This window comes from Caenorhabditis remanei, chromosome II (genome assembly GCF_010183535.1).
Source record: "Caenorhabditis remanei strain PX506 chromosome II, whole genome shotgun sequence".
NCBI lineage: Eukaryota > Metazoa > Nematoda > Chromadorea > Rhabditida > Rhabditidae > Caenorhabditis > Caenorhabditis remanei.
In genome coordinates this window covers 8,137,636-8,157,747 of record NC_071329.1, presented here as the reverse complement: position 1 = coordinate 8,157,747, position 20,112 = coordinate 8,137,636, and the positions used below count along the sequence as shown (strand labels likewise).

At 37.9% G+C, this 20,112-nt stretch overlaps 4 protein-coding genes across 4 annotated transcripts; 3 read left to right on the top strand and 1 right to left on the bottom strand.

Annotated features, from left to right (window-relative positions):
* Positions 1-1,108: 1,108 nt before the first annotated feature.
* GCK72_005275 (uncharacterized protein) lies at positions 1,109-2,286 on the top strand (the record flags this gene model as incomplete). Its single annotated transcript, XM_003117121.2, has 4 exons — positions 1,109-1,198; positions 1,246-1,354; positions 1,402-1,622; positions 1,672-2,286. The coding sequence occupies 4 exons, from the start codon at positions 1,109-1,111 to the stop codon at positions 2,284-2,286; spliced, it is 1,035 nt and encodes a 344-aa protein (XP_003117169.2).
* Positions 2,287-4,536: 2,250 nt separating this feature from the next.
* On the top strand, positions 4,537-7,694 carry GCK72_005274 (uncharacterized protein; the record flags this gene model as incomplete). Its single annotated transcript, XM_003117212.2, has 8 exons — positions 4,537-4,583; positions 5,410-5,528; positions 5,574-5,761; positions 6,640-7,037; positions 7,096-7,204; positions 7,256-7,368; positions 7,413-7,553; positions 7,601-7,694. 8 exons carry the CDS (start codon positions 4,537-4,539, stop codon positions 7,692-7,694), a joined length of 1,209 nt encoding a protein of 402 aa, XP_003117260.2.
* Positions 7,695-16,535: 8,841 nt separating this feature from the next.
* On the top strand, positions 16,536-18,035 carry GCK72_005273 (uncharacterized protein; the record flags this gene model as incomplete). Its single annotated transcript, XM_003117112.2, has 6 exons — positions 16,536-16,735; positions 16,783-16,899; positions 17,106-17,249; positions 17,302-17,449; positions 17,500-17,854; positions 17,902-18,035. The coding sequence occupies 6 exons, from the start codon at positions 16,536-16,538 to the stop codon at positions 18,033-18,035; spliced, it is 1,098 nt and encodes a 365-aa protein (XP_003117160.2).
* Positions 18,036-18,610: 575 nt separating this feature from the next.
* On the bottom strand, positions 18,611-19,903 carry GCK72_005272 (uncharacterized protein; the record flags this gene model as incomplete). The annotated part of the gene is made up of 6 exons (XM_003116994.2): positions 18,611-18,790; positions 18,924-19,040; positions 19,088-19,288; positions 19,337-19,612; positions 19,662-19,721; positions 19,778-19,903. The coding sequence occupies 6 exons, from the start codon at positions 19,901-19,903 to the stop codon at positions 18,611-18,613; spliced, it is 960 nt and encodes a 319-aa protein (XP_003117042.2).
* Between the last annotated feature and the right edge of the window lie 209 nt (positions 19,904-20,112).

Here is a 20,112-nt window from a genome sequence, read left to right as displayed (position 1 = left end):
ACTTGTGTCAATGATTGATTAGCCGGAAGAATGAGTGAGAGATGACGGACACATAGCTAAAAGGCAGTATCGGATGACAATATTCGCGCGGCTCGGAAAATCACTAGTGTCGAAATTTGGAGTAAATTGTGTGCAACTGGCTCGGCTCGCAGGCCATCTAACTGCAAGGGCGAGTGCGTTGTTTATCGGCGCCGCCTGGGAGGGCGGAGTTTTACGATGGCCTGTTTGTTAGTGACAGAGATTTGTTACTGAAAAGAGACTGCTCAGAGAAAGAGGAGAAAATGGCTGCGTGAAGGACGTCTTCGCTTTCTCTTCAACCTTGCAACTGTCCGAAGCAGGGTTTTAATTGGATTCGCTTCTGTGGTTCTTCAAAAGGGAGTTTTCAATTTTTCTTCACGTCGTCTCTTGAAAACACTAAAAGATTGATGAGATGAAACTGAATGATTAGAAAAGGGTCGCGCGCGGGCAGGGACAGTGATGAGTTCATTTAGAAGAAAGAAGAAGAAAAGGAAATGGCAAAAAGAAAAAGAATCGAAGTTGTTTTGCAGAGAGAAAGCCTTGTTAAACAAGAGACGCAGAGAAAAACGCAACTACGATGCTCCGAAATTTCGCTGATGTTTGTTGTTTATCTCGTATTATCGGAATAAAAAAGTTCCGACATTTCTTAGCGACGCGCAAGAGTCGCGGCACTGGTAGATCAGAAACGCCCACTCATCATTAACATTTTTTCTGCAATATCAGGGCACGGTTTCAATTCTATTTACATTGTTTCGCGGGTAACATTTTGTTTAAAAAAATACCACTTTTTCATCAAATTTGATCTATTTTCCTTGAAATTTCAATTCCACTATATAAATTTGAGGGACAAAGATCAAAATTTTACCCGCGAAATCAATGTAAATAGAATCGAAACCGTGCCCTGATATTGCAGAAAAAATGTAAATGATGAGTGGGCGTTTCTGATCTACCAGTGCCGCGACTCTTGCGCGTCGGTAAAAATGTCGGAACTTTTTTATTCCGATAATAAATCTACACCTCTTTTCAGAATTTGTTTTTTCTTGCTTGCATTCGGAAACTGAAGAGAAAATTGAAAAGTGAAGTATTTCAGATGCTAAAAATACTCAGCTTACGTTCGTCTATCCAGAGAGCTGCCTCCACGAGACAACTGGTTTACGAAGGATATGGAAACCCGCCAGAGGTATACTCAAGAAAGCGAAAACCTAATAAAACAAAAGAAAATTACAGGCAATTCAGTTGAAATCTGTCAATATCGCAGAAAACCCAGCTGCTGGCGAAGTGCTTGTCAAATGGATTGCAGCGCCCGTCAACCCAGCAGATTTGAATCAAATTCAAGGCAAAGAGGACAAAAAAGAAATCTTATAATTGAATAGACTATTCCAGGTGTATATCCTGTCAAACCAACTCTGCCAGCAGTTGGTGGAAATGAAGGTTTTGGGAAGGTGATCAGTGTAGGATCCAATGTCACTTCTGTGAAAGAAGGAGATCACGTAATTCCGAACAAATCTGGATTAGGAACATGGCGAGAACTTGCTCGTCATTCGGAATCTGATGTTTTTCAAATTGATCAAAATCTTCCATTAGAATATGCATCAGTTTTTCAAGTAAGTAAGATTACCTTATAAACATATAAAGATCAACTTCGAATTTCAGGTGAATCCTCCAACTGCATACCGAATGCTGAAAGACTTTATCAATTTGAAGAAAGGCGATACAGTTGTGCAAAATGGAGCAAATTCTGCAGTCGGAAAGCACGTCATTCAGATTTGTCGTATACTTGGATTCAAATCGGTCAATGTCGTGAGAAATCGAGATAATTTGGATGAGCTGGTTAAAGAATTGAAGAATCTTGGAGCAGATGACGTGATAACCCAAGAAGAGTTATATGGCAGGAAGAAGAAATTTCCAGGTGTGAAACTGGCATTAAATTGCGTTGGAGGAAGAAGCTCACTCTTCTTAGCAAGCCTTCTTGATCATGGAGGCTGTATGGTGACTTATGGAGGAATGAGCAAACAACCAGTAGATTGCCCGACTGGACCACTTATTTTCAAGGATATCTCCCTGCGAGGATTCTGGATGTCTCGATGGTATGATATACAGAAAACACCAGAGAAGAGACAAGATATGTACAAAGAGCTAGCCGAATGGATGAAAAGTGGTGAAATCGTGAAGCAAGAATTCGTGAATAATCGGCTGGATGATCATGTCAAGGCTATCGAGAATGCACAAAACAAGCACGACAAAAAACAACTTTTCCTTCTTGACTGAATTGGGAAATCTTTATAGAAGCATTTAGTTTGTAGACTTGTAACTTTGATTGTATCATATTTATTTCGGTTCTTATTCTTTTCACTCTCCTTGTATGAACGTTACCGGTTTTTTCTCTTGTCTTAACAATAACTTCCAGCTTTTGCAGAGAATGAAGGAAAAGTCGAGTGTCAATGGCTCAAAACGATTCTTGCAATCGACGAAAACTTAAAAGTCATCTTCTTCATTTGAAGAGAAAACGTGATGTTTCAGCGAGCAAAGTTTCAATAAAGTGCAAGTCACAAATTTACACTACATGCAGATGTTAATAAGCGGCTCGTTCTCAATTTTCGACCGTGAAAAGCTAATAGTGATACAAAGAAATGTCGATTGTTCTTTTAAAGCTTCGAAATGGGGTTTAGAATAGTTTTTAAAAAACAATTGCGAGTGTGTTCGTATAGATTTTGTGTTCACTGACACTTTTTAACAGGTCCCTGACTTCAAGCTCCTAATTTTCTTCATTTGTTCGGATTGCTAATTTTAAAAAATTCATCTAGAAGTTGCATCATTTCTTGCTGGAGATTGTTCATCTGTCCTTCGAGGTTATAAGGTTAGATGAGAAAGTTTTTTTTTAAAAAAGGTAATAAAAGGTGAAACGATAAAGAGAAAAAGGTGGCAGTTGAATAAGAAATTAATTATAAATATTAAACTATTCCAAATAACCAATATTTGAACTGTGGTCAGTTTGAATAATTTGAAATCACCACTCGATTCGATTGGTTGTCGATGAGCACATTCTCAAAAAAGACTATGTTAAGTTGAGTGATCTTTTCATTGCGCTCTGATTCTTCAGAGTTGTGAATTCGTGAAGATTTCAATAATTTCTGTGTTATTGCACTCATTCCGGGATACATAACTCCTCCCCCTTCAAAAATCGAGAAAATGTCTTCATTATGGTGCGTCCAAAGTTGCTACAAAACAGCAAAAACGACAAATCTGCGGCGTCCAAAGTTGATTTGTAGATTTGCAGGTTTGCAGTTATGCGTTATTGCTCATCCTTAATTTTTCAACTGCGAAACCTGCAAAACCTACAAACCTACAAATCAACTTTGGACACCGCAGATTTGTCGTTGTAGCAACTTTGGACACACCATTAGTTGGATAATCTGGGAAGTAGCCGAGTTTGGAGTACACGAAGTCTGAAGTACACTGTATACTTTTAACTCGAAAACTATCTGGTCGTAAAATTGTGTGAGTGTCCTTCAAATGAAGCATGTCATTAGGGCTCATAATTGCTCCAGCTTATATTCCACTCAACTGGTTAAAAAAAATTATTAAACAAAGTTTTCGCAACTTATTAGCCGAGCAAATTCGTTACAACTGCGCCCCGCCGCAAACGAGAGAGTATCGGCGAGAGACGCAGATTTTTTTCTCGCGCCAACAATTATTTTCACAGTTTTTGACCTATTTTCACTATTTTTCGAAAGTTTTTATGTAATTTGTTCTTAAAAACAGCGAAAATAGGTCAAAAATGGTAAAAATATTTGTTCGCGCGAGAAAAAATTCTGCGTCTCTCACCGATACTCTCTCGTTTGCGGTGGGGCGCAGTTGTAAGAGGGGGTGGGCCGCTAATAACTCACAAAAATTCCTTCTCATCTTCCTCTCGTTTCGTTTCTCCTGTTATCGTAGTTCCCTTCTTTTACTTTTAACACTGACCTCGATCCTTCCCTCAACCAAATTCGTTCTCATTTCTCATTCTTTTCCCCTTGCGTCTATAATCACCACAAAGAAGAAGTAGAAAAAGAAAAAGAGTTTTGTGGTTTCTGAGTGAGTGAGAGAGTGTTGAATACCTTCGACGCCGGAGTTGGTTGCCCGTAGCGACACGACTTTCAGATATCTGGAGCTCTGTGAGTAGAGAGGGTGGAGCCTAGTGCAAATCGACAAATGCCGATACTCCGCCTCGCTTCTTCTCCTCATTTTCCCCCACTCCGTCGTTTTTCTCCCTTTTTTTGTTTTTTCATCATTTTCGTATTCATTTCCGAATGAAATCTCCACCCACTGATAACTACCTTTTCATTCATAATTATATGGGTGCTCACAGCTCTCTAATCATCTCTAGACCTTCAGAGTTCTCTTGTGATTTGAAGGCACCCTTCTTTCTCTTTTCTAGATTCTTCTTTTTTCTTCGATGCGTGGCTTTTCATAACGTCACCAGTGTTTTCCATCAGAATATCATTCATATTTTTTCTAGATTCGTTTGACGTGGACATTATGAAAGGAAGCTCCAAATCTGCTCCATATCAATCCAACTTGAAACCGTAAGTCATTGATATTATTCACGGGAAAATCTCATCTCAATCTTTAAATCCTGCCATACATACCTATTCTCAACTTTTTTTCTTCTTAAGTCTGAACATTTCCGAGAATCCATTTCTCGTTGAGCTCTTGAACTTCTTCTCCTCAATCCGTTGATCACACGATACCTGTCTCACCATTTCCGCACGTTATAACATAAATCTCATGATTTCTCTTGTAGAATTTTCCCACATTTCCATGTTTTATTGACGTAAAACATGACGGAAACGTGGGAAAATGAGAAAAGAGATCAGAAGTTTATGGTGGGTTACGGTAGTTTCAGTAGGCGCTGATTTTGAGAAAAGTTGAAATGAGATACCGTAACTAGTGGATATTCGTATGTAGAAAACTCTAAGAATGAGCAAACAACATTCATTACTCTCTTAAGATAATTAGCAAATTCGAGAGTTGGAGCACAAAAGAGATCTAATAATAACATGAGTCTTGCTTCAGAGCAGAAACCATTTTCGTCGTGTTTTGTTGAACATACTATTAGGCTATAATGTTGTGTACATGTAGCTGGTGATGTCTTGTGAAACAGAAAGGCTCCAAATCATAGAAAATTTTTGAAAAAGCTGTAATCGTTTTGCAAGTTTTCACACAACCGAGCCTATAATTTAGTTATAAGAAATTCCATTGGCTAAATGTTTGCATACTCTCGAAAACATGTAGCCAATGTGATCAATAATTCTAAAATGTTTTGAAAACAGAAACTGATAAAGTGCATCATTTGATCTACAATAAATCATGTTACTCCTGTTTTTCTGATTTGAAAATTAAATATTTCAGCCTGACGATTCGAGCAAGAGCTGGAAGTACACCAGGTCTTGACAACAAACAAATGCATTCTCTTATCAATAAAAACAATAAATTCAGTCGGATGTTGTGCAAAGATTCGGATACTGTAGGTGAGTAGAAATGAACTTTGAAACAACTTATTCAAAGTTTTTCAGATTTCTTTTCAATTCCAGACTCCCCAACTCCGACACTTCCATCGTCTCGTTCTCCATCAGTCCTCTCAATCACTCCAGCATCTCCAACAGAGAACGTTGTCAATTCAGTACGAATAATAAAAGTGGCACCCGCCAAGGTGCGCCCATCGAAATCGACAAGTCGTTGGCAGGGATTCTGTCATTCCGTTGTGAGCACCCACTCTCTTTTTTGTTGCATGATTTCATCTATTTCCATCACATAATTTCCGTTTTACTCGATGTCACATTGGTCTTTTGTGTGGGGGATCTCGTGCCAGGTGCCGGATAGAAAACGAGATATTTTTGGTTTTTCGAACTGAGAATTGAAATTTATATCATTCAGACATTAGAATTCTCTTCTTGATTATTGTAGGATTCAAAAAGGGAATAAAAATTGAAAAGTACAAATTGATTTATGATGAGATTAGGGGTTTTGGAGTCCAAGAGTTCTCAAGTACTCGACTCAAAGCACACGTTTCCAGCATAGAGAAAAAAAAGAAGAAAGCAGGTGAAAACAACTAAAGGTTGAGTGTCAAAAATAGAGAGGGTGGAAGGAATGACAAATTAAATTTAGGAAAATGTAAGCCAATCAAATGAGTTTTTTGGATACAAAATAATAATTGGTCACAAAATGTGTCTAGCAACGACTAAATTGACTGAAACACATTCGTTCGTCACGTGAATTTTTCATTCTTTTGTTGATCAGAACAATAACTGACACTTTTCCTTATGAATCAGTGTTCAGATTTTCGATCTGTTGTCGATTTTCCAGTTCACTTGCTTATCATTTCTGAAATTTCATCGGTTTGTTGAGATTTTGAGCGTAAACAAGTTTACGGTAATACTCTTTCGGATGACTAAATAATATTTCCCCTTGAGAGATGAGTAGCGGAGTTCAGATTTCACATTTCACACCTACGAATCTTTTGTTTCTATTTCACCAATATAGAAGGAATACGGTAACTCATTTCCGAGTCACCGTAATCTTTCTTCATATAATCTAACAAATACAATATTTTAACCCACATCATCCAATACCCATTTTCAGCAAGATACAGTCTCGATTCTTTCGGATGAAACGGATATTTATGAGACTCCACGGACTGCTCGCTCATTCTCTTGTGCTGAACTCCTCGATTCTGATGATGATTCACCAGATTACGGTCTCTCTCCAACGTCACCTCCATTTTCATCAAAAGATGGACCAGAAGACGTCTTCGAAAGAGTCAAAACTGCATCAGTTCCTGCTATTAACACACTAAAAGAAATGAAAGCAGTTCATCCATTTCGCTCATTGTATCTTGATGAAGTCGTCTGGCAAATTGATGATTGTGTATTCGCTTCTGCTTGTGATGCAGTCAATAATAATTCACTTATGTGTCGATTGAATATTGAATTCATTTGTGAAATTGCCGATGAGACAGCTGAACATGTTCAAGAGGCTCGGTAAGAGAAAATCGAGGAGTTCAATTCCTGTTTACTTTCAACTAACTAGAATTTCCAGACGCCAAAACCGTGGTTTCGAGTGCCCCTGCTTCTGCAATCGAGCCGCCAATCATTTCCGTTATTATCTCTCTTACAGTCTTCCAGAGACTGAGCAGAGATGCATGCAGGTATTTTGAAGCCATACTCTTGTCATTACATTCTTTTTGAAATCTTTTTAGCTCACTGAGGATACCAAATTAAACGAAATGTTCGATGGATTTCTTGATTTGGTTCAACGTGCTCGCCGAGCGAATCGCAATGTTTTGGTTTGCAGTACTCGTGGAAGAAATCGGTAAGAATACAAACTCAGAGTTCTAGCCAATCCGTTAATTTAAGTGCACCAGCATTCGCTTCTGCTTACTTGATGAGCAAGGAGCAAATTCCACGTCAACAGGCGGTTGCAAAAGTTCGTCAAGCAATGGGAACAATGAGGCCACCGGTCAATATTTCCGATTTTATGCAAAGGAAATTGATGAGGTGAGCAGCCTTTTGAAAGCCGTAATCTTCAATTTTCCCTTCTTCAGATACCAACAACATCTTGGAATTGATCTCTCGAATGCATATGATCCAACTCATACTCTCCCACTTTTCCACGTTAAAAGGTCTGCATGGACGTAACTCTGCAAATCAAAGTTTCCGTCCAATCATAACAATTATGCACTTTTTTTGCTTGTTAATTTAATTCTCTACAAATTTGGCTTAACCTCATTTTCTACATTTGAAGGTGTACTTCAGTTCTCGACCATATATAGTTTAAAAAAGGGAAGTATTGTTGTATTTTGCTGTAATCCTTGTATAAATGGATGTCATTTATCAGAAAAACAAGCAGATTCTGTGAGCACAACTTTTCCACAAATCGTCGAAAATCGACGAGCCTAAACCTAGAAAAATCTCTGACCAATCAGCGAATTTTTAGGTGACGTGAAGAGTTTGGTTCACTGATTCTGATTATTTTTTAACATTCATTTATGTGAGGAATGGGGCTAAAAATCTACTTGGAATTTACTTTCCCTACCTAGGCCACCCCAGGGGTGTGCGGAACGGAATTCGGAATTCCGAAAAATTCCGAAAATCGGCTCATTTTCGGAACGGAATTCCGATCGGAATATTCCGAAAAAAAAAATTCGGAACGAAATTCCGATCGGAATATTCCGAAAAAAAAATTTCGGAATGGAATTCCGATCGGAACGTTCCGAAAAAAATTCGGAATGGAAGAGAAAGTACTGTATTAAAGGCGCATGCGCACTTTTCATGACGGGTCTCGAACAAATTTTTTTCTGCAGTTTTCATGCGGTTTTTTTTTAAAATTTTCGTCTTTTCGCAGTGTTTTTTTCAAACAAAAAAACGGTTTTCAGCATTCGATATGGGTAAATGGGACAGTCTGTTGAAAAAAAATTCCGAAAGTCCGAAAATCGGAATATTCCGACATTCCGAAAGTCCGAAAATCCGAAAATCGGAATATTCCGACATTCCGAAAGTCCGAAAATTTGAAATTCGGACAATTCCGAGATTCCGAAATTCCGAAATTTTGAAAGTCGGACATTTTTTAGTGTCCGAAATTCCGAAATTTTCCTGTCCGCACACCCCTGGGCCACCCAGGTGACCAAACTTTCCGACGGGTCTGAATCAAAATTTCCTTTTTTATTCTCACATCGCAAAACTCAAGTACACCTTCATCTTTCCCCATTTTTTGTTTCTTTGGCAATGAATATTGATTTGGTGCAAAGTACGTAGTGTTGCAGAATAAACTGAAAGTTCATTCAAATTCTTGAACAGCTGAAGTTTCAGAGTGATTTCAGATCTGAATGATCACCTGGAAATGTCAGAAACGTCTGTTTCTTGTGCCTTTTCTAAAATCGGAAGATAGAATTCTAGTTTTGGGTGAAATCTCACGAATTTTAAGAAGACTCTTGATCATCCGAAAGACTCATTATTTTCCAGTATGTTAGGTTTCAGGGTGAATGATTTTTTAAAGTTTTCAGTTGAACGAATTTTGTTCTCAGTACACGGGATTCCAGGTATCACAAACATCGGTTTCAAACACAAAAAGGGTTCCTCACGAGTCGCAACTTCCTGATATTCATACTGTAGGTAATGCATGAATAACAAGATTGTTTTGGACGTCAATCACGTGGGAAACTTCAAGATAAGCTTGACTTACAAGATATTACAACATTTTTAGTGATGGAAGAAGAAAGGCTTGGAGCATACAAGGAATAGGGTTTGGGGAAATCTCTGGGGTGATTAGAATTTGGGTAACAAATTTATGTGAAGGAAAGCTGAAATTATAATGATTCTGATGCGATTATCATGTAATCTACATTATCAAATTGAGGCGAAATAGCGAATATGTAGTGATTTTTAGTTGGTCCTTGTTCAACAATTTTGTTTATCAACATGGATTTTTTTTAAAGATAAGACTAGAAAAGTTTTGGGGCTGAAAATGAATGTAAGCTTTCCTTGGAAGAAGAAATCTGTTTCTTTAAATTCTCTTCGGATTATTTGAATTTATAATGAAGAATCGTGGATATTTTCTCAGTTAGAATAGTTTCAAACAACATCTCAAACACTTTCAAATGTCATTCACCGAATCGTGTTTCCTTTTTCTTCCTATTATACATTTCTCTCCGGAACAACATCCTCATGAATATCAATTCCGGTGATTGTGTTGCGAAGAGATTGGTAGTAGACGGGGGGCGAGAAAACAGGGACAGAAAAAGGAAATAAAAATCAGCTTGTCTCCCCTCTTCCTTCTCTCTGGATATATTCGTTGCCATCGTGTCTTGAAGGCGGCAGACCGGTTCCGCACGGTCCGAGAAGTTGCAGCAGGCGGCCCCCTTGTTGGAAGGAGAGAAGCGCATCCCTTCGATCCTAGCCACTTTTTGTCTATTCCCGGGATGCTTCTCTTCGTTTTTCTCTCCATTTTCATCCTTATCAGCTTCGGATTTTTCATCGATATTGCGATCTCGTCGCCTCTTCGAGACGGCTAACTAGCTTGCCACGTCGACCGATTATTCTTTGATTTTCACACAGATTGATTCGATTTTTGGTTGTTTGAGTTTTCCGTGATAGATTGTTCTGATGGATACACCCGAGCCATTGCTCCTTTTCTTATGTAAATTTGGAACAGCTTTGCAGAAAGATTTTAAAATTTTGCTGGGAATAAACCTTTTTGAAAATCTTTTCATCGTTTGAGAACGTGAAACTTTCGACTACAAACATAAGGATCTGATTGATTGTTAGGGAGTGTTTAGATTTCAGTTGTGAGAAAATAATGAAAGTTGTTCTACAGAAGATTCGATCCTGGAACTTTCGTGTACAGTCTGTGATGACTATAATATCAACTGAAAATTTTTTCGCTATATTATTACTAACATCATCTATAATTTGAATGGCCGATGCCTAATGACTTATTGCTGAGATTAGCTTTTGCAATTCTAGAATAGATAAAGTGTCCTTTCTTCTCTTTTGATCTAAAATAATCTACTTCCAAATAGCTTTTTCATACAGTTCAGAAAGTAAGAATAGCCTCTCGAACAGTATTCCAGATCTCACATAATTGGAAATGATGTCATTGATTTCCGATTCATCCGAGAAGAAATGAAACAAATTGAACACACTTCTGAAGCTTTTTCTATACTTTTCCTTCTGTGTTTTCTCTCTTCGTTTTCTTTTTTCTTTCTTTTCCTTTCTCGTAGTTTATTCAATTATCCGTCTAGCCGACACCCAGACATTGCAACTAACTACCGTATTTCGGATGGAACGGTCAATTATGGAAAAGACTTCTCCTTCTCCTTCCAGAACATTCTCTTCTTCATATACTCAAATTGCCCTTTTCATAATAGAAATACGGTATACAGAGGAGAGAGATTTGAAGAAAAAATGGCGGCTAATGCTAATTCTTTTCCTTTCTTTAGCTGCCGATCCTCGCCGGGAAGACAGTGGGAGAGTGACAACGGAAGAGGTGAACGGACAGTGTGAAGGATGGCAAAAAAACGAATAGAGACGTTGTTGATGTTAGATGAAAAGGAAGAAGAAGAAGATGATGATGATGGCAACTACAATGACAGTTAGTGATGACAACAATGACATTTTCCGGAAGAAGAAAAAGTTGTTTCGAGTGAACGGTTTTCAAGAAAAAAGACCAGAAGAGGTTGATGACGAGGGTGTTCTTTACTTTTTTGTTCTTTTCCGCAAACTCGCTCTAATGGCAAACATCTGATTTTTTGAGAGATAGGGATCTCTAATCGAGAAACCGTTAAATTTGAATCTACCTATGCCAATGTTGTTTTCTTTTTGTTGGAACTTTCAAATTAGCAGGATGAGATCAGGCGATCTGATTAGATCATATTTATATTCTAGAATAACGGAAAACTTCAGCATTGTGATTGTAGACATAGCTAATAGTGCTCTCTGTAGTGTGAGAAACTGAAAGAAATTCAAATTAATCTCTTGGCTATTCACTTTGTAGGAACGTTCTGCATTTGGATGCGCACTTCCAAGAACTGAACTGAATGTTTCAGACTAAAAGAGTTAAAAGAGATTCTATTTTTTAGTTAGTTTAACTTAGTTTTACAGCGTTTCATGTGTAAATTTGTAGATTTGTGAACATAGTTTGCTGTAATTATTCTACATACCAAATAGTGTCATATGGATGTATTGGAATGAAAAAATACAGTGAGACAGTCCCCTCTCGTAACAAATCCTATTCGATTGAGTATTGAACTTCACTTTGGCTCAATAACTGTAAAAGTTATGGTATCTCTTAAAGAGCATCAAATCCATTCTATCTTCAAGTTACAAAGTCTGCGAGGATGATGTAGCTCTGAGTTACACATTATCTTGAGTCGGAAGAGTTTTCTTTTGAAACTCTCTCTTGACATAGATGCAGTGCTCGCCTAAAAGTTCTAGGTCTGAAATGACCGGTATTTCTGTATAGTTAGCTGAAGCAGTAGTTTTTTAAAATTGTTTCTCTGAAGTGTTCAGAACGCGGGTCTCATTCCACTGGTATTCAACTTGTCTGAGGTTGGACACTGATAAGTCATTTAAATGCCACATAAAAAAAGTTCAAGATCTAAATATTCAAATTCCCAAAATTCGGCATTCTTCATAAAGAACCTTGGAGAAAGGTTTGAAGGTTTGTTCCTGTCTATTGGCAATTAATAAATTCCAACACCTGCCTTCCAAATATTTCTCCTTTTTTCCTGCCTTCCACTCATCCAAATCTTCTCACCTGAGTGTTGAGTGATCAATTGCAAGTTTCTTGATTCTCTTTTTTATTCGTTTTCTCCTCTCATTCTTTCCTCAAAACTACCGCACCTTCTACAGCTAGATAGAGGCGATTGCGTAGGCACCAACACCACCTCAACGGCTTCTTCTCCCGTTTTTTCGTTCATTCTCATACATCTGAATGAATGAAAATAGTGAAAGAGAGAACGAGACAACAGACGTACAGGCTATTACGTGCATACGTTTCGAGAGGATCCTCCTGATGCCGATGAAGAGAAGAGGACTGGTTTCTAGGTGGAGAGAGAGGGGTGGGAGAAGAAGTAAGGGGGATGAGGTGTTGTGGTGGAAGAATAATACTAGTACTTTGCTAATTGGCAAACTATCCGAGATCCAATTTCTCACATCTTCACACATCCTTACAACAAACTGATTGGTCAGATCTTTCTTTCCAGCTTCAATTCTTGTCGGGCTGATTACTGTAGATTGAACCTATTGTTAGTTGGAAGTAGAGAATTTGACGAATTCTGCCTGATTGATCATTCGGAACTCGGAAACGTTTTTCTGGTTATACTAGGAAACAATCATTTTTCCTCTATCAGAGCATTGTCTATTCCTACAGAAGTAGTCTAGAAACATCATAGAGAACATTTTGATAGAGGAGATCTGCTAGTACTACGGTATCAGAATAGGATTACGGTTCTTGTGAAACATTTTTTGTCGTACCCTTTTTAAATCTAGCAGAGTTTATTAAAGTTGATATTGCTGGAATAAACTGAAAGTTGTTTGTCACATTGCAGAATTACGGCTTTTTTCATTGCTCTTTCTGTCAGCTATTCTGAAACAAACTATTACGTAAGAGTGCTTACTTGTATTATTTGTTTGCCGAAGTTAAGATTTCTAATTAAGACTTTCAAAATATCAGATAATTTTTTTTCTTGTTTAGGAAAGATTTCGAAAAAAAGACTTGGGGAATTAGCACAAAACTCAAAAGCAGAATACCGACGTCGAAAAATTACCTTATTCCTAGTGCAGCCTGGAATTGTAAAGTTGGGCATTTTTGCATTTGTTTGGTTTTGCCATCAATTGAGTGTAAACACATTTACAGCTTAATTTTTTCATGAAACTTTTTATATGAAACAGAAATGTGATTTCTAATGGGGTTTAAAATGATTGAACAATAGAAACCAACCTTAATGCTGCTTTAAAATGACAAATGTACTTGAAAGCTATGCTTTCTCATTTTTCAGAAAATCAGTCAGAGCCGTAAGTACCATCCAAATTTTTTGGTTCACTCTATTCAATGCATTAGTGGTGATAAAATTTTTAAAATTTTCAAGTTATGGTCATTCTCACGGAGATGAACTGTCACTTGACCTACGAACGAGATTTTCGAATCGTGTTTTTCATAATGCATCGCCCACAAAAGTTCGAAATCTCAATCCGTGCAAATCAGTTGGGATATTTTGCCTCCATTTCTTTTTTTCTGATTCTGTGCTTAACTCCGCCACTACTTTCAAACTGACTACTAACTATCTGACAACTAATTCCCGGATTTCCAACATCCTGACCACACCCATTCAATCCCTATTCTTCAAATATTTTTGAAAAATGAAAAGAATCGTACAAAAAATGAGTGCTTCTCTCTTTTATTCAATATTTCACATCTATTCATCTTGATCCAGGAATAAGAAGGACAAGTCCTTATATTGCCGTTTCGTGTTTGTTGTATTGCCAATTGATCCTAATCGTATTGATGCAATAGTCTGGCATTGCTTCTTCTTCTTCTTTCGGCATTTCTTCCTCAGAAGACCCGGTTCCACGTATCTCTCTTTCTCCCCTTTTTTGCCCTTTTGCTTTAATTTTTGTCACTTTCTGTAACGTTAACTTCTTCTCTCCTTTCCATTTTATCCCTCTTATTCCTCTCCTTTTCACTCATTACAGTGGATTTCTGAATGAAAATGAAAAGCATGTTACACACCTTTCGATCATCTGAATCCTTTCGTTTTTCGGTCACTCACTAGGCAAACATGTTACCGCTGTTCCATTCGTTACGCAATGCCTGTCTCTCCCTTTTCTCCGCCCTTCAAGTTTTCTCTTTTTTATTTCAATCATTTCCCTCATTTCCTCATCTCAAGTTAGCTTCTTCTTTTCGATTCGAGTTCCATGTTCCCTGGGATATTATTGGAACATCTGAAATGTGTCTTCTCTGAAATGGGAGGTTCATCATTCATATGATATAGGCTTTAGTATCTTGGCATCCGATAGCTGAACTTCTCGTTCTTTAGGAAACCCATAAAAGGCTACTTTGAAACTCCCCCTTTTCAGTTTACTGAAATACAGATTCCTAATTTTTAGCACTACTTTAAGGATTCTCTAAATAAGATTTAAACTGATTTTGAAATGTTTTCTCAGACAAAGTCTAGTTGATTCTTCTGAATTAGAAACTACGATGTATCTGATGAGACATGCAACTACAACAAACTAGATCCAAAGTTTGGTGAACTAAACAGCTGACCCCGCTGATTAATGCTCGGAAAAAGATACCGCGAATACTGTGTTATAACGGCACCCCATATATACTCAGAATTCTTGAATATGATTTGAAGCAGCGTGCTTAGTAACTTCTAGTTCAACAAATAAAACGTTCAGAAAAGTTTTTCCGTTTAACTTGAATGAGTTTCTGAAACCACAAAATTTCTCTGGGAGGCAGTTGAAAAATATACCGGCATGCCGTTATAATACAGTATTTACGGTGTCTGGATCTTGAAAGGTGGATCTGAAATGTTTGAAAAAATCAGCAACTGAAAAGTGAACTCTGGACTAGATTCTGTTATGATGGACCAATGTTCAAAAGATTCAAGTGATTACTATATCCGTTTTAGGAAGATACAGATTACTTCGAGTTTTCTCACTCGCTCTTTTTTTTGTATAAAAGTGACGTTCCCTTTTGTGCAATTTTTCAAAGTTTAGCTATCTGAATCACTTCGGCAGTGTTATTGTGGTTCCTGAGCCCTAGACTCCCAATTATTTCTTATCCAGAGCACGTCTGATATCAAAATCACATGTTCAATTTTCTCTTCGTCTAAAGTCATGAACCCCGAACACAAATCAGCTGTTAAGTCCAGTGATGAACTCCCCGATTTTTCTTATTTTTTAGTGTAATGCGGCTCCTTCCTCCACCTACTACTTCTCCATTTCTTATCACATGAATTGTCATTTTCACTCGACCGGTTCTTTGTCTTTCTCTCTCCCATTCTCTACTTCTTTTTTCTCTTTTTTCTGGCTGTTATTCCAGTCTTACCTCCTAATAGACTACCCTCTAAGTACACTCATTTTTCAACACCCATCATCTATTATTTTTGTGTCAAAGTCCTATTAATCGTGGCGGCCTTCCGATCCGAAAATCCCCTATGACCCTTTTTGACCAATTTTTTTTCGATTGAATTTGAGAAGTATTTATTTATTTTTCAGGGTTATTGACTGCTGGCCGAGACAATTTTTCCGTTCCTCTGATAACTTTTATCATTTAATCAAAACGGAGCACACAGGAGATGAGCAAGGCCAAAGAGTAAGTTGTTTTCCTGTTGTGGGTTGAATATTTCATAAAGTTTTTATAATAACATTTCATAAATGATGACTATGAAATATTCATTGCTGAAAATGCCATGAACTTTTTGTTCGAACGACTAATTAAATATTTTATGACTCAAAAGTACTTCGTAATACTCGAAGGGGTTCCACTACTTGAGTGGTTCCATTTTTGATGAAACTTTGGAAAGTATTCTTGAGAATTTGGAGTTTTTAAGACTTACTAACTTACATACATACGTAAGTGATATATTCTCATTTATGTTGTGCTAGATTACTGTAATTACAATAACCTACACCAGAGAGCATACAACTCGAGAAATTGTTTGATTTCTGAATTGTTTTGTTACTTTTTCAACTATAACTTCGAGTTTCTTTCAGCACGTGCAAATAAGAAAATATTAATTTATAGTGAATAAGTGCAATAATTGTTTCCTATTCGATAAAGAAACAAATGAATAAATATCCTGTTCTTTATCACTCGAACGGTTTTATCTTGCGAGATACAGCGCCCTCCCAAAAACTGGCAAAACGATACTTCCTATGTATTCTCCCCCGTTCTTTTTCTCTCTATTCCCACCCAAAAATGTTACAATTTGTTACAGAGATATCGGGAAATCGGACAAACGTCCCCCGTCTTCAATGTCAACTGGATCCGCAGATAGTGGAGTTTTCTCATCTGGAGTCCATGTATCATCCCCCAGTAATAGTCAGCGGAGTGAAGGATCATCAGCTGGATCACAGAGTGGACCTCCCAGTCCAACGTCTCATTTAAATTCATTATTATTCGAAACTGCAAATCTGATTGCGGTGAATGAACAGCTGAGAAAGGAAATTGCCGAGTCAGAAGATCGATCAAATAGTGAAAAAGTTTTATTTGAGTTTTCAGACATAAGCAGATTCAAACGATTCAAATGAGAGCAATGGGAAGGTTACCAACGAATCCAGCTGACAATATTCAAGCATTCGGAGGGTCTCCTCTCGTTTCGCCACACGGTTTTCCTCAGTTAGTTAAATACAAATATTATTAATTGAAAGGTTCCCCTATTTTGAATGGAATATCAAATTTTCGTTCCTAGATTTCAACTTTATCTACATTTTCTTATCATGATGAACTTTCTTCTCAGAGACGTAGCCTTATTTTTTCTCTGCATTTTTTCCCCTCGTATTCTGTACTCAAACCCTTATCTTGATGAATCAAATTCATTTCAGACGTGCACCACGCGGGGAACGACGAATGCAGAAACCAGAATCCTACAAGACTGTCATCTGTCAAGCTTGGCTTGAATCAAAGACTTGCACTTTCGCAGAGAATTGTCGATTTGCACACGGAGAGGATGAACTTCGTCCGTCCAAGTGAGTTTCCTTTTTGTTACATTTCATTTTCTTGAATTGTTGATTTTTCTAGAATTGAGCCCCGTCAAAATAACAAATACAAGACAAAATTGTGTGACAAGTACACTACAACTGGATTGTGCCCTTATGGAAAACGATGCCTCTTCATTCATCCAGATCATGGTCCGAATGCTTACATTCGATCAGATAAACTATACGAGGTAAGATACTGTAACTACCGTGACCTAAAAACTATTTCCGCCTTTTACAGGTCTCACAACGTCATGCTTTAGCAGATCTTCGTGACCATATGGAAACACAAATAATGACAGGAAATGGGAAAAGTGTCTTCAGTCACTTGCCTCCATCGGTTCCTGAAATGCAACAACTCTCTTCAAAGCCAATTCCCGATTCGAGAATCCCTTCGATAAATCGGAATTCCATGAGATCTCCTCCGCCACAAATGAATTGTGAATCGACGCGACCACCACATCCAAGTTGGCCATTGGATACGTCTTCTTTCTTTTTACCACCTGAAACATCCATTAATAATAACAACCATTCGATGAGTCCATTCGATTCAGCATTCTCCGGATCTGCTAGTATTCAACCTTACTTTGTGACAGGTTTGCACTATTCTTCTGGAATTTTCAAAACGAGTTTATAATTTCAGCAAAACAAGGTGCTCAGTTTTCTTCGATGTCTCACAATTCTCGTTCTCAACAGTCCGACGATGATTCAATGTCAACAATTCCTGGATTCGATCATCTTGCAGAAGACATGGCAAGACATCTCGAGCTTTGGTGACAAATCTGATGTAATTTATCGTTCTTTTTCTTGTGTCTGTGAGTATTGTCCGATGAGTAGTTACTAATAATTTATGTGCATCTTTCGACTTAAAACAACTGAAATATTAATAAAAAAAATCAAGTCGATCGATGCACATCTCACTAATATTCTATGTTTTCGCCTAATATTTCTTTTTACATTTTTTTGCTCTTTTTTTACGAAATAAAGTTTTTGCGCTTCCAAATTTCGAGACCTGACAAATCGTAAAAGACAATTTATTTCACACAGGATAATACACGTTGCAAAAATCCTAAGCTTCTTTCTCTACCATAATAAATGAAAATCGGATGAGGTTGTTTTTTGGCGAAAAACCGGAATAAAGGAGCAGAAGGAGCACAAAAAGGGAGAAAATAAAATAAACGGGGACAACGAAAAACGAAATTGATGCATACTGACTACGATTACATTAAAAATGGAGGCTAGCGGCACGATTAATTCGGAAACAAAAAATGTACAACTGAATTGAACGGACCGAGAAAAGAGGGAATAAGTGAGTAGTTTCGATCGAGATGCTCCGCGAGAGGCTCAACTGCTCACTTTCCAATCCTTTGACGGACTTTGTTGTACTTATCAGTTAAACGATCAACTCCTGTTGCGAACCGTCTGTAACCGTTTTGCAAATGAGCAGCGATCGCCAAAACCACGTAGTAAGTTTGTTGAGTTAGCTTGACTCCATAGAGGAGCACATCTTTTGTCACATTGTAGAGGAGAACCTAAAAAGTTGAATAGATTTTGAAATTATATTACTTCTCAAGATTTTCTGATTGAAATTTAGTTCTTTCAAAAAACGTTTTCTGTTTCGAAAATTTAGTACAAGTATTTGTTTCAAAATCACCGAAAACATACCACAGCTTTTGTGATAGCTGCTGAACGGATTATTCCTGAGACTTGTGAAGGATAAGATTGAACAGATTCAACCCAAGTATCACGTTCCCATACTCCAACACCTCGCCGATCAGCAACCTGAAGTTTTAAAGATTAGAACTAGAATTTCGTAACCAAAGACGAACCTTCTCACTCATAAGAAGTCTACTAATAAGTCTCGAATAAGCAGGTACAGATTGCAAATATTTCAAATGCTTTACTTGTTCTGGACCTGGCACTCTAGCGTAACCACGTCGAACAACTTCTACATTGAGATTAGTACGCCCAAATGCAGTTCTTTTGACAGTAACATCGGCATCTACAACATCTGGAGCTCCTTCCACATCCTAAAATGTTACAGTCATTTTCGAATGCAGTTTGTGAACAAAACTCACCTTGATTACGGTAAAAGTGACAGGCTTGTTAGTCAACCTCAAATCCTTCGCTAAAAATTGTTGTCCCGATTGCGATAGCTCTACACCGGCCAGCCGGAGATTCAGAAGACCCGAGTTGACGTTCTTTCGCTTTGGAAGGAACGGAATCTTCATAACTGGTTCATGTTCGACACGAAGTTCTCCGCTTGGAAGTACTTCACGTACTCGTCCTTTCAGTTCCAATTCCTTACGAATGAAATCTTTCGGGATTTGGTTGACATGTTGGAACTTGTGGAACTGAAGAAAGTCAGAGTAAACTACGAAATTCGTTATAAGAAATACTCACCAATCTCGAGTTTCTCAAGTAAATAATGACTCCTGCTAGACCAACTCCAACAATGGCTCCCTATAATAATTATAGATTCATGGAGGTTTTTGAGCATTTTTATAAATTCAACTCACTCGAACAGCTAAAGCTGTGTATCTGTCGACTGGGTCGACAAGTTTTCCGCCTTCTGGAGTGGTAACAGCGGCTGGATTAGTTCGCCCATGGTCTGGGTGTGTGGCAGCGGCTTCCGCTTCCGCCATTCTCTGAACACTTGAAGAAATGATTAAAAATTGAACGTAGCATAGGCATAAATATTTCTAGAAGTTATTTTAAAAGTTAACGCATCTGATGCCATTATTTTTCATCAGGAAAACAGTTCAAAAAACAGCCGTCCGGGGCCGGGCACGAGTTATGCGTCAGCTGACACAAGCACGTCAACCAAAACTGAAGCGCGATTCGTGTTGTCCGA